Source organism: Ascidiella aspersa, chromosome 4 (genome assembly GCF_963924565.1).
Source record: "Ascidiella aspersa chromosome 4, kaAscAspe10.2, whole genome shotgun sequence".
NCBI classification, from domain to species: Eukaryota; Metazoa; Chordata; class Ascidiacea; order Phlebobranchia; family Ascidiidae; genus Ascidiella; species Ascidiella aspersa.
The window spans coordinates 1735277-1750241 of NC_139450.1; the positions used below are offsets into that span (position 1 = coordinate 1735277).

The 14965-nt window shown below is 33.7% G+C and overlaps 1 protein-coding gene across 1 annotated transcript in view; it reads left to right on the forward strand.

Moving 5' to 3' along the window:
- The first annotated feature begins 3717 nt into the window (after positions 1 to 3717).
- The window catches only part of LOC146146588 (calcium/calmodulin-dependent protein kinase type 1D-like), a 32484-nt gene continuing 21236 nt past the window's right edge, over positions 3718 to 14965 (forward strand). Inside the window, exons 1-8 of the mRNA XM_083386631.1 lie at positions 3718 to 3854; positions 4468 to 4599; positions 5103 to 5177; positions 6114 to 6252; positions 7237 to 7363; positions 8969 to 9044; positions 9697 to 9809; positions 14224 to 14302. Coding sequence (XP_083242757.1) covers positions 3790 to 3854; positions 4468 to 4599; positions 5103 to 5177; positions 6114 to 6252; positions 7237 to 7363; positions 8969 to 9044; positions 9697 to 9809; positions 14224 to 14302 — 806 coding nt within the window. The 5' untranslated portion in view covers positions 3718 to 3789. The remainder of the gene's footprint in view (positions 3855 to 4467; positions 4600 to 5102; positions 5178 to 6113; positions 6253 to 7236; positions 7364 to 8968; positions 9045 to 9696; positions 9810 to 14223; positions 14303 to 14965) is intronic.

Sequence of the window (14965 nt, forward strand, 5' to 3'; positions counted from 1 at the left end):
CAACAAAAGTTTTGCAACTTTCCGACGAATTTTTTTTACAAATACGCTGTAAAAATGGTTTATGTCTATTATTCGTTCATGTCACTTATACCCATCATCCCTTGCTGGCCCCTCGGGCCGACCTGGCCTGCTGTTCCTATCGGGCCTCACTGTCCGTTCTCGCCAGGTGTTCCGGCCTGAATGCAACTAGAAACAAATCCATAAAAGGTTGAGGACCACTGGTCTAGGCTCTTGCTATATATTATTTGTCATCCGTTGGTGCTAAAGCATAAACTTACCATTGCAAATAATTTATTTTTGTTACAAAGTAATCGCCTCCTTGCCTTTTCACCTCTTTATTGTTTTTGTGTGCAAAATATATAGCGTTGCCTTTTGTGTTTGTCAATACACCATGCAATTTAAAACGCGAGGCATTCTGTAGATGAGCTGCTTGAGTCAAGTATGCGACAGAAAATGTAGTTTTTAATAACAGAATAACGGTAGGCTATACCTGCTGTTTAGTGATGTTGAAAATGGTATTAAATGTTTAGCGGATCCTTAAAAAAATATGGTTCTCGTTGATCAAATCGACAAAATCTTTACGGTTGATGTAACAAACAAATTGACGTTATAAAACAAATACACCTTTCAAACCTGAAACAGCAGTGTTGCAATCAAGTTATATTGAAAACCACTCCTTTGACGGATTAGAAATCGAAAGAACTTCATCCGTTCCAGCGCCAAAACGAGAGGTATTTCAGGCCTAATAACAAAACGGATTCGAATCCAGCTAAAACGTGCATGTACAGGCCTAAGTAATTTAAAAACAGTAAAATCGCAACAGGACTCAAAACCAAAATGTGCACATAGTGCGCACTTGCGATTTTCAGTGCACATTTGCAGGTGAACATTGTGCACATAATGTGCACTAACGATATGTGCACCTAACAGTTCACATTCGAAGGTGCACTTCCTCAAAATATGCACCTTAGAGCACAGTATTATATTTTGGAAACATCTATTTGCCCGGCAACCGGTTACTGAACTTCGTACGGTAACCGACCCATTAGTTATATAACTAACAATCAGCCGGTCCCTGAAGTTGGGTAAACAGCTATAGAATTAGTTTGCAACTAAGAAGTACCTCCTTGTACCTCCTTGTAGTAGGCCTACGCCTTAGCTTACAGCGTTGAAACAAATGTTAAAGCAACGCACAATGTTTGAGTTAAGGTGTCGGTTAGTGTTTGGGTCAGGGTGGGTCAAGTATTATTAGTCTACATTTATTATTTAGTCCATTAATATTGCTTAACCTACCCAATCGCTAACCCGCACCCTAGCCCAAATAATGTTCGTTGTGGTAGGATTCTAGACCACCTGCAAGTTCAAATGCACATTCCATGCACATTGCACCTCTAGTGCACATAAATTGCACATTCGCGCAATGCAGCCTACACATTCGGTGCATATTTCGCCGATGCACTTTCAGAGCACATTTCGCCGATGCACATTTGGTGCACAATATGCTTTTTTTGAGCCCGCCTCTAAAATCGGTTCTCTTTTAAATCATGTCAAGTCATTGACTTAAAGTCTTTGCAACGCTGGTCATCACAAATCATTTTTGGCGTGTTAGCCTACACTAAAATTCGCCCCAATAAGAAAAGCCTCTCGGCGGTTGTTAACACGTACACCACATCCAAGGTAAGGATTAGATTAGAATTTACCACAGTTGTGGAAGGATGGGTATTGGGTAAGAGACAAATATGGTAGCCTGGTAGGCCTACTACTTTGAACTAAGGGATGAAAATATAGTAAGCCTATGCATTAGTATCTAATAATTGCACAACCTGAAAGCCAGCAAACAAAGACTTTAACTTTACCTAATCATCATAAACACGAGGCGCATTGTGCAATTTTGTGCAATGACATAACTTTTTAGGAAAGGCTCCAACGAGATAAATAGGAAAAACGATGTGCAAAATGCACCAAACGTTGTGAAGTATCGGCATTCGTCCAGCACTGAGGAAAGATTACTGTTTTACTTTTGAGGGTTCAGTGTCAGCGCTGGACAAATTTGTCGTTCCAGCAGTTTCCGCTAACTTGTTCGGCAATAAAAATGTACAAGTGTTATTCAAGCGCACGGTGTCGTAGGTGAAACTACGAGATTTCTATTTATTTTCTAGCAAGATAAAGTCAGTGCGCAGTAATGTTTATAGGTGGTATTTTCCGAACGAAGTGGCTATTTGCGGCGCTGGTCTAGAATCCTACCACAACGAAACACCATTTGGGTTAGGGTGCGGGTTAGCGTTTGGGTTAAGGTGGGTCAAGTATTATTATTAAACAAAGAATATAATAATACTTGACCCACCCACACCCAAACGCTAACCCGCACCCTAACTCAAATTTTGTGCGTTGATTTTAGAACTGTGGTAGGATTCTAGACCAGCGCCCTATTTGCACGCAGCTCGAAATTTCATCGCATATTATCTCCGGAAGTAAACAAGATATCGTTCAGAAATTTTTACACATTACTCGAAGCAACCTAACTTAGCCAGCAATCAGACTTGATCGCTCATCACGCTTGCACCTATGCGATAGGATACGTGACTATATTGATTTAGATTTGAGTTAGCGTTTGGGTTTGGTAGTATTAGATTTAATTCTGCGAGTTTTGCATAATTTCCATGCATTATTCCTATTATCTAAATCGATTTAAATGACTTAGTTAGCCTGGTAAATAGCCTAAGAGGGTGCACTCTGTATTATATACATTGCACTGTAAATGTATATGCTGAAGTTCCCATGCCCGAAAGAGTCTGGCAAATAACCATTTTAACTTTATAAAAAAGTTGTGTTTATATATCAGCCGTCTATTAGCAAAATTTATGTTAACATCTTTGGATTAATGTCAAAGATTCACTTGAAATTTATAGACTGAAATGTACATCTACTGCAGATTAGACTTTTTATGCCTTAAATATTTAGTTCTGTCCAGTTTAGACTAATTTAGTTTTTCCAAAACAAGCTAATAGATATATACATTACCGGGTCAAAGCAAAACAGATAAATTATTTATAAAAACACTGTCAATGTCGTCTACTTACTGTCGTTTTACTGGCTTCATTTTACTACACACACTGGTAAAGATAAGTGGGCGCTCTTTCACTATTGTACGTAAAATTAATAAAAAAAAAATTTTCTTCGAATGCCGCATACCACAACACATATTGTTAGGGTTAGGGTGCGGGTTAGCGTTTGGTTGAGGGTGGGTCAAGTTATTATTAATATTAAACATAATATTACTTGACCCACCCTCACCCAAACGCTAACCCGCACCCTAACCCAAACAATATGCGTTGTGGTATGCGGTATTATTATTATTATTTTTTTGCATAACTTTTCACGTACAATAGTAAAAGAGCGCCGATAAGTGCTATGTTGTAAACAGTATGACTTTTTGTGATCAAAACAGTGAACATAGTATTATTCTATTTAGGGTTTCTTACATAAATATTTAAGTTGCATTTTTTTAGTTTTTTGATTAGTTTATTGTTTGGGATTTCTTAATTGAAATATATTCCTTATTTATTTTACAGAAACTGCAATCTAAGCCCAAATGTTTAAAAAAGTGTGCTAAGCTGATATAAAATATTTGTAAAGGTCTTTACAGAAGATTATTTGCTATTCGGATTAAAGGATTTAGCGAAATATTGGAGAAAATAAACTCTCTCAACATTTTTAGGTAGCATGTCATAGGAAGATTTTTTAAGTGCCTCATTCTTGGATTAAAAACCTTTATTTTTCAAGTCAATCATGACTGCCAGGGCATTTAAAGAGGATATAAAGACAAAGTATGATTTAAAAGAAGTATTAGGGACGTAAGTTAAATTGTACTATTGTTATTCTTCATGTTTTAAACCTAAATATTTATTTAGTTTGTCTAAGAACTTTTTTTTTTTTTTTATGTTAGTTACTAAAGCTCAATCAAACAAATTAATGTCACAATTTACATTTTGTTTTTTATTTGTAGTTAATCATCCTAATGTTGGTATAAATTTTGCCGAACAGATCCCTTTCATTAACCCCGAAAATACTTCGTATAGTTGGTTGAAACTTTAAATAAGATAAAACAGGTTGCCAGTTGCCACAAACTAAATCTATGTTTTTTTCAAAAAAAGTCATTCAATACTTATGAATGTGTTTTATGTGTTTTGAAATTCCCATTAAAAAAAATAACCATGTTTTATTATTTTTAATAAAAATAAAATATGTTTTTTTAATTGATTTTACCATGGCATTTATATAAATTATACTGTTTTGTTTTAATTATATTAAAAATCTTCGATTGTTTAAATTTTAGGTCTTTGAAAACCTGCAAAGTTTTTTGAAAAGTCTTCTAAATTTTTTTTACAAAAAAAAAAACTAAAACCCCTGAAAACTAAAGAGGGTTATGCTTAGTTTAGTCAAACTTACATTGCCAATATCTTTCAGTGGGGCATTTTCAAAAGTCTATCTTGCGGAAAACAAGAGTAATGGGAGCATGGTGGCGGTGAAATGCATACCTCGTCGACTAATCAAGGGAAAGGAGAACAGCATAAACAACGAAATCGATGTTTTAAAGTGGTAAGTTTTATATTTTCGAATTCCACCAGGTTTTTCGGTTAATGCAGGGAGCCTGTTGTGGGCAGAGTTATTGCTTGGGTGCCATATACTATGCATTGCGGTTTCAGAAGAATGTTAGAAGTAGTAATCATAGGGAACAGAGTAACTAACATTGCTTAATTAATTTTGAAATGTGATTACGTCATTGTGTCATGTTCAGTGCAGTAACACATAAATAAAAAAGAGCCTAACACAGCTAAAACCATGCTAAAATGAATGAAAGAATATATCATTGTTTACTTATGCCTCTTTCTTATTAATCTAAAATGTTATAAACCTATTTCTGTTTAGTATTTTTTCGGTTGAACGTTTTTAGTTCCACAGATTACAAAAGCAATTTATGTTGCATTCCCTAATTTGTTTAAGGAAGTTTTCGTCCTTTTGAAACGCCTGACATATGAGGGGCCTGTATTTCCTGTTCTATTGGTTACATATGTAGCAAATCCAGCGTATTTGTTTTTCAGCTTAAGGCATCCCAACATAGTTGAATTGATGGAAATTTTTGACAACAAATCGCACCTTTGCCTCGTAATGCAGCTGTAAGTATTTAATAGGTATATTATGTATATATAAATTTATATAACAACACGGATTCCAAATAACTGATTCCGTATAGTTTAAACTTTTTGTTTTACATTAAACTATTATTTAACCTTGGTTGTTTAAAGTTACAAATTTTTCTGAAAAAAAATCCAGAACACAATAATTAGGTTAGGTTTTATGGTAGAATGTAACATACAAAAATACGATTGTGTTTCTTTAGATATGTCAAAATGAAGAGCCAATAGTCAGATTGTATTTTACAAAATCCAATTTCAATCCTATTATCTCTTCTCATTAACAAGAGCAGATTCAATTGGACTTGAGCTGAGGCAATTATGCTGGAGTTTAAACAGGCTATCAATGTTAACCTAATTGTCAACAAATTACAAACATCCACGATTTTGATTTGAACAAACAACAAAGCCAAGTCATTTCTGACGTTAAATACCTTTGAAGTGATATTGTCGTTTGAACGTTATGGTTTAAAACACATTATAAAAAAGACCTATATATACTGTGGAAGATATTTCGCTGTAAACTGTTTCCTGGATCAGTAGTTTATTTTTTATTATTGTCCGGAAAACAAAACTATATCAATAAATAATAATAAGAACAGATCTAAGTGTTCCTACTCCTAAAGTCACATATACATAATAAGTCATTTCTTTATTTAATTTTCTTTATTTTTCTTTGATAATGTATATATATGCTTTATGGTAAACAGTATCTTAAATATACAAGTGTACTGTGGGTTTTGCTGAGTAAAATTTTTCCACGTCACACGTCAGATCACAAACTGTAAGATTTTCTATTTAGTTATTAACAGAATACCGAAGAAATACAAGACTCTGGTTTCCTGGTCTCTAAAAAAACAGTGTATATATACAAACAGTTAGCAGCAGGGCCCTGCAACTTTGTGCATTGTTTTCCAGTGTAACGGGAGGGGAACTTTTCGATCGCATCGTCGAAAAAGGAAGTTACACAGAGAAGGATGCAAGCAACGTCATATCCCAAGTTTTGGACGCTGTTGCGTACTTGCACACCAAAGACATCGTCCACAGGGACTTAAAGGTATATACTTTTGCAGAGTGATGGCAGCTGAGGCGTAAAATTACAACTTGGCCCTAGTCTATGATATATTTCTCTTCATTTTGAGTACTCTAATTTATATAGATGTAAATGTATTATGTGCTTTGGTTATATACTTATATTATAAGGATTTTTTTATTTCAGGGCTTTTACAATGCACAAACTTTAATTTGGATAATAATTTAGCTTTCTTCTCATCGATTTTTATATTTAACTGCTACTAACTATTTATATTTATATTTACATTATACATAAATATTAAAAAAACCTCTACATAAGCTAAAATGTGATTTTTTCTAAGTTTACATCTTGCAAGATGTATAAATTAGGAGCTGAAAATGCAGGTTCTTAATGCAATAGGTATCCTTTTCAGTTACAGTTGTATTTTCACATAAATTGGCTCATTTATTTCCTTCGAAGTTTGTTCAGTTTAAACAAGATTATATAAAAAAGTAATATTTAATAAGAATTAAAATAGATACCTTACTGAAACACAGAGGCATTTTTTTACCATAGAAGAAAAGCGTTAAATTTTTCACATGTGCTGGTATGGATATTTTTCCGTGCATTACAATGGCTGCACTTTATGCCATATTAACTGATATGGTAATAATGGACCATAATATTTAAAGCAGCTGGCATAGTGATTTCCTTTTGAGTGAAGCAGGTAGTCAATATTTGGTTTTCAATTGTGATTGTGAGCAGTAAATCAATTAAAATTTATTCATTTAAATATTTTGTACTGCCCAACCCAATATAAGATGGCTTTCTCAGAAATCAATAGTCGGGTTCCTAATTTAAAGAATAAATTATGTATGCCATCCGATTACGATTTGTTTGTTAATTTAATAAGTTTAACACCTGATACAGACGTAAAATTAGTATTTTATGCTTTGCTCCTCAACTATTGTTTTTCTGTATAGACATTGATGATTATGCCTCTAACTTTTTGTTGTTATTTTTCAGCCTGAAAACCTTCTGTACCACAGCCCCAATGAGGATTCTAAAATAATGATCAGTGACTTTGGTTTGTCGAAAGTCGAAGAAGTCGGCCAATCTTTAAAAACTGCCTGTGGTACGCCGGGTTATGTTGGTAAGTTGTGCTTATATATATATATATATATATATACAAATATTTACATCCATAAAAACGAACTTATCTACACTATGTAAGGATCTGTAAAGTAGATTTATTGTGAATCTCTAAAACTAAGCAAAAAGTTCAAGTAGATTGGTGTCATCTTCATAAAGGTGATGATGATATACAAGCATGTGTCAAAATATTTATATCAAGAATGTTGATTTATTCAACTTTTTTTACTTTGGCATGATTCATTATCAAGCTATAAATGAACTATTGTGAAAAATAAATGTTTTATGCCTTGAACAACTATATATATATTTTAAACAACTATATTCCCAATCCATCCAATGAATGTCACATACTGCTAACTCTAAAATGATTTGTAAATTGCGATTGTGTTCTAATTTAATTCTAATCTAACTTCCGATTTAGAAAATGAGACTTTGTCCGAACAGCATTTTTCAGTTTCTGATTCAAAACAGTTTTAGCCATGTAGGTGCATAATACAGACTGAAAAGTAACAGTCTTGGTAGACATATTTGCCATTCGATTTTATGGGAAATTTTATTTAAGTTTTGATTCAGACTTTGGTTTAATTTATTTTTGGAATTTGGTTCAAAAAATTATATAATGTGAATTTTAATCCAATTTAACTTTGGAGCATAATGTTGGAGGTTTAAGCTATGAAAAAACGAAGCATTTTGAAAGTGTTAATATCTCTTTTTAACATCATGTCATTTACAACATTATAATCATGTATTCATGTTGAAAATATAGATTTTCAAAACATGAAAAATGCTACCTACTCCTGCATTGGCTTCAATATTCTAAATCCAATTTAAAACAGCTAAAAACTTTTAGTTGTAAAAGTGTGCTGAAACAATGGCACCTGTGTGCTGGGCCCGGTGTATTTCTGGCATGCCACCCAATGTTTAAACTGTTGGTGCAGAGATGTTTACTTTGTACAGAGCTTTTGCCCACAGCATCAGGGTTATCCAGCCATACAAGATTGTTTGTAAAATGTTGTAGCCCCTGGCTGTTTGTGTACACAGTGGCAATTGTAGTTGACTTTCCGCTGCTATTTAAACTGTCTATTATGTATGTCTTCAAAAGCCTTTGACGATTTGTATCATTGGTAATATGTTTTTTTTTTCAACAACATATTTATATTAAATAATCTATTTTTTAAAAGAAAAGTTTTTTTTTTATTAAATAACCTTATTTTATAGAATTTGCTTTTAAATCCCAACTCTGTGTAACTTTACACAACATGCGTGTCATGCCAAGTATTTACTAATCGAAAACAGCTCTTCTGGTAAACTTAACCAACGCTTCGGCAAACTATTCAAATTGATTTCCATCAGGGTGAATGTCACTGAATGCTTTGTAACAACTGTTTAATATGCCAAGTATTTTTTGGCAAAAAATCCTTTTTTTGGCCTCAATTTTTGTAATATTGCTTTTCAATCAGTTGTTCTATTTTTGGGTGTAAATTTAGTTGTGGAAATTTTTATGCAGGCACTAAGCAGCAGTAGATACAAACCCTTGTGTTTGCTTTGTGGAACAAACGCACGCTCATTTGCTAAATTTAGAATTATCTTTTTTTTTTGGCAGCCCCTGAAGTTTTGAAGCAGCACCCCTACGGCAAAGAAGTGGATGTTTGGTCAATTGGAGTTATCGCCTATATTTTGTAAGTAGAATCTCATAATATTTTGTGAGTATAATCTCATATTATTTTGTAAGTAGAAACTCAGAGTTTTTGTTAGTAATATCTTATAGTACTTTGTAAGTAGAATCTCAACTTTATATGAAGAATTACATATGAACAAAAATAATTATGTAGCTTACAAATCAGTCTCTTATAACCAGATGTTAACCATGTCCAACATACTTCTCACTATGCCTTAAAATTGTTTAGCAATCCCGTTTATGTGTAGGTGTTAACATGTTTATAGGTTGTCTGAAATCATGAATCACTTGCATACCAAATGCTAAATTCCCGCAGGCAACTTTTTATGTTAGCTTATTTTCTACAGTGCCTGTAAAATAGGCATAATATGCTAAATACCAAAGTTCTATATCATTCAGATGCCTGTTGCCTTAAATATATTTAAAATAATCTACATAAGTTTTCTATTAGTGAAATATAAATCAAAACAGACAAAATATATTATACATAACTTTTCGAGTGATTTTTCAAATTCTGTAGACCATTTTGCACAAATATTTCACTATAATATATGAGAAAATGCCACTGGAACCAGTATCTGTGTTTCACCAAAATGTAATTAGGGAATCTCAGACACTTTAGATTTCAGGTGTGTTTTTTTTACTGATTGCAGATTATGTGGTTACCCTCCTTTCTACGACGAAAACGATCAAAAGCTGTTCGAGCAAATCATGAAAGCTGATTACGAGTTTGACTCTCCTTACTGGGATGACATTTCAGATTCAGGTGGGAAAAATGACATTTCAGTGACTTGTTACATCTTAGTGTTGGGTTTTTGCTATTATATCTAAAAGCTTTGGCAGTTTACAGAAGTAGGCATCATTATGAATGTTTCGAATGTTGAAAAGGAATAATGAGTTATTCGAAACATTTAAAATGATACCTATTCTGTACGGGCTTTAATATTCTTACTATATTTTACTACAACCTCAAACCTTTATGCTCCAAATTTTGGCAGTTTATTTTTGTATTTGTTGGTTGGAAATTTATGCAAGATCAAATAGCTGCACCGGCCTATACAAGCTTTCTTGAAAAATTAACCTTAAACCCCCCTTTTCTGGTGTTACTAACATGACAGTCACATGTAATTATCATTTTGAATTGCTATTAGTTTTGGAATAGTTCAAATAATTCCATTTTAATACACTGAGCTCCATAAAGAAACATGTGTCAATCTGGTGAAAGCTATTTTTCTTACTCTGATAAGTTTAGAAACGTCAATGTAGCATACCATGTGTCAGATAGGAGTTAGAGCGTTTTTTGTTTTGCACCCGATATGACCTTGTAACTTAATCATGTTTTATTGCCGACAGCGACAAACGAACAATAGTAGTGTGATTAACCCCATTAAATCCCTCAAGTAGTTACAACTGAGAGCTTCCTTTGTAGTCTTTTAAATAAAAGCTTTTTAATTGTGAGTGGCATCATCAGGAAACATTATATGGAATAGGTCATCAGCTGCTGAAGTTGGTTTGTGTGTGTTTTTCACTGTGCTACAGAAAAACCTAAATAATATAAGCGCCATAAAAACCTAAATAAAACATTCAACAAAAAAAATGCCCAAAAAAACCTTTTCTACTTTGCAAATAGTCAATGCCCTTTATTAAAAACAGTGTTACTGTAGTGTGGGTTAATAAATGTTGTAGTTTTTTGCTTGCTTAATGTGTAACAAGCTTACATAACAGCCCCAAAATAGACACACCGCCTACAAGCGCTTGTTCAAATTGAGTGGAAAGTTTATTTGTTTATCTACATTGTCTTGTTTACCTTCCTTAAATGAGCGGAAGAAATGTTTTAGTTGATCCAAGCAATTGAGCCTCCCACCAGTTACATACCCAATGATAATTCTTGTTGATGTTTACTCATGTTTGCTGCTCATGACAAATTTTTGAGTAATATTTCCTTTAGATCAGAGTTCATTATGGATTGAAAGCTAACCGAACCGCATTGTTTGTACATATACATTATTTATGGTTTGAAAAGCTGTATATGCTTTGGAGCATAATGGTTGGAATTGTAGTAAGACTTTATAAGAATATCAAATCCCATACAGAAGTAGGTTTGGTTTTCATATCCCTAATATGAATATGCCACCATTTACATTATTTATGATTTGAAAATCCTATATATAGTTTAGAGCATAATGGTTGGAGGTTCTAGTAAACATACTAATAATATCAAAGCCCATGCATACGTTGGATTTACTTTGATATTCTTACTACTTTTATATATATTATAGTTTAAATAAATATGTCATCACTTTTATGTCTGATCAGTCAAAATCAATTTAGAGTTTCTCTGATAATATTTAGTTGCTTCCTTGTGTTTTACCAGCGTATGAATTTATGTTCTGAGTCATGACAGTTTTGTAACAACGAATTTTGGTTCCTGAATTATTTCCTATGGCCTAGTAATTTTCTTGTTTTGCTTTGTTTTTGTTATGGTACCAAGCTAGATGTTTTGTCCAGCCAAACTAATTTGGAAAGGGTTAGTACACTGGACACTAATTGTGCCTTGCCTTAAATGTATCTAAATTATAAGTTAAGTGCAATTCTGCACTGATTGCCTTTGTAACTCAAGCTTGTTGATTTATGCTGTAGATCAAATGCTCTAGATCAGGGGTTCGTAAACTGGGGACCTCTTGACAGTACTTGGACTAGTTTAAGGGGGTCTATAAAGGTCTAAGATTCTTAGTGTGTAATTTTTCCGAAACAAAAAGTTCAATTAAAAGTAACACTTTTGCGCTTTTTTCTTTTACGTATTTTGGTTCCATTTCAGTTTCACGTCTGTTGTACCGTTAGTAGCAGTTGTTTTATAACGTTAAATTGAAAAAAATCCTGCCGACATTGTTGCAAGTGAACCAAATTTTTTTTTAAACCCCTCCTCTAGATTAAATCTTTTTGACATTCTAGAAAAATTAAAAAAAAAAAATTTTAAATTTAATTTTAAAATTTTAACTTTGTTTGTCAGTTATACCATAATGTAAAGCTTCCTAAATCGCGCTTATAGTTTTTTTATGTATTGCATTTTCAAATTAATTTCACTTTTCTAAAATATGCAAATACCTCGGCAAATGAAAACACAAATCCCTAAAAAGCTTTAACGATTGCCGGACAACAGACACGTTCTATTTTATATTGACTTGGCGAGAATTTGTTAATTAATTAAAAGGGGTGCGACTGAAAAGTTTTGGACGCCCTGCCAAAACGTGTCGGCCGTTTTATTTGCGCCTGTTGCATTTCTGAGAGGCATTTATTTAGTTTGCTGTAAATATCTCCGTTGCAATATTTTTTCTTTTGTTAATAATTCATCGCTATACCACGCCTAAGTGCGTTTTTGATTCGGTCCTATATAGCACTCTACGTAATTACCGAGATGATTCACTTTTTATTATCTAACTCCGGCTCTGTTAGGTTTGGTAAATGCAGACCTAAGTTTGCTTAAAGGCACCGTTAATAGCATACACGTCATGACAAGGCATGTTGGACAATGTCGGAACTGATTCCAAGTTAGCCATGGCCAGCGTTCGGACGCAATAATTTCCATCTTAAAAGACATTTTGGGCAGAAATTGCAGAAATTATTAATTTACACGGTAACAAAATTATTGTGATAAGAAAATCAAAGCCCATACAGAAGTAGGTAACGTTATGAACGTTTCGAATAACTCTTTATTAATTTTCAACATTTTATTCAATTTCATCATAAACGCTTTGATATTCTTATTATGCCTTACTACCACCTCCAAGCATTATGCTCCAAATTTATTGTGGTTTTGTAAAAAAGAATTACAGCACGCCGCCATGGGTGCCATGCATAGGCGCCGAACTTTCGAAATTCCAGAGCGTTAATTTCAAACCAGTGTAAAATAGTTTATTATTTGGAGAAATAACTGTGAGCTGTTAGATAACAGATTTTGCGCTGTTGCATGTTGTCACTAAAACAAACCATTTAGTTTTGGAGCATAATGGTTGGAGGTTGTAGTAAGACGTGATAAGAATATCAAAGCCCGTACAGAAGTAGGTTGCATTTTGAACGTTTCGAATAACTCTTTATTCATTTTTTGTTGAAAATGAATAAAGAGTTATTCGGAACGTTTAAAATGACAACTACTTCTGTATGGGCTTTGATATTCTTATTAAACCGTTTAGTCTTTTCTAACTCTTTTATTGCGGCATTAGGCTAAAAATGTGTCTATTGAAAAGGTCAAAAGCAACGTTAAATTGCAAAAAAAATACATTACCGCATAATTTAAATCAGATTTTGGGGCTTCTTTGGCCTGTTGCCTGTATGGTAATTCATGAAAGTTTTAAACACTTTTTATGAAGTAAAACTGCGCTACAGGAATTATTTTTGCACATTGATTGATAACTTAGTCGAATTTCAGGGCCTCTTAAAACGCTCTGCACACCCACGTTCGGTTGCTGTGGTGCCACGGCCCACGCACTGCTTTATTTTAAGTCATTGGTGAATTTCTGACCTTAGCATAGCTACGTGGGTGATTAATAATTATATCCGATCGAACTTTTGGCCTAAAATATAGGTCTTAAAGATTGAATGCTAAAAATCGTTTTACTCCTTTATAAATGCTGGTATTTTTTCTGTGACCTATTTCCTCATATATAAGTATATCTAAAGATTGCTATACCTTCTAATTAGCGGTATCGGCGACCCGTTTGAGACAATTTTCGTCAGGGTACAAAACAGGGTCAATGTGCAAAACATATTGCATCAAAACCCAAAACCGCCAATCTTTTTTGGGCAATTATTTCCCCGATATGGTCTTGCCGTTATTCGGGTCTTTATTGCGTGAAATAACCGAATCGTTAAAATCAAGACGCCCAAATGGAATGTTTTGAGATAAGCAAGCCCATATTAGCTTTGCCGTAAAGAGATTTTTAACTTCAATTATTTTTAACTATTTTCTAAAGTTGGAAAGTTAGGTTGCAAAACATGTTTTCAAATGCCTAAATTAACTTGCCATCAGATCAAAACCAATACGACCCTAGTATCGAATGTTACTAACCCGTGTGTTGTCAACTGGTTTCGACTCCGTCCCGATATTAGAATATTATCAGGCGTCGCATTTATAAACAATGCCCAACATTTTTTTTTTTTTTTTTTTTTTTGTTTCCTTTCAGCCAAAGGCTTCATCCGACGTCTGATGCACAAGCTACCGGGGAAGCGCTACACCTGCCAAGAAGCACTTAATGATCCTTGGTAAGCTGTTATTACTAAACACACGGCTGTGGAGTCGTTTAAACTAAACACAACCAACCAAATCAGGCCGAAATAATTCAATTTTTGCCGATTCGAATTTTTACCAGTTCTGCCGAGTCCCGTGTCCAACTTGGGCGCTACGACCAGTATTATACCTATTTACTCAAATAGGGTTGCTGTTAGGTATGTCTGCGACTAGTCATCTTAATCCGATACCCGATATTTTAGACAAAATTTATCGCGATCCATTCCGACACCAAAATGACGTCATTACTATGCTATAGATAAAAGTGAAGCGTTCAAAGGTATTTTCACCTGGTTGTTGGGACACAATTTACTTAAGTGTAAAGAACTGTTATATTATCTAATATTTAAATATATTTTAATTAATTAACCTTTCAAGGTAGATTCGCTGCACTAGATTTTAAATACTGAATGGAATTTTCGTATTAATATTCTATCGGTCGATACCTAAACCAGCTTAGCATCGGAAGAGTACGATACTTCCACGTGGTATCGGATATCGTCTCAGATCCGATATTATCGGACATCCCTAGTTGGTAATACAAACTTGATGTAATGAATTGCAGTTTTTAATGTAATTGTAATATTTAGGGTGTTATTGTTTATTGTAATTGAAAGATTTAAAGGAGTAATTGTTAT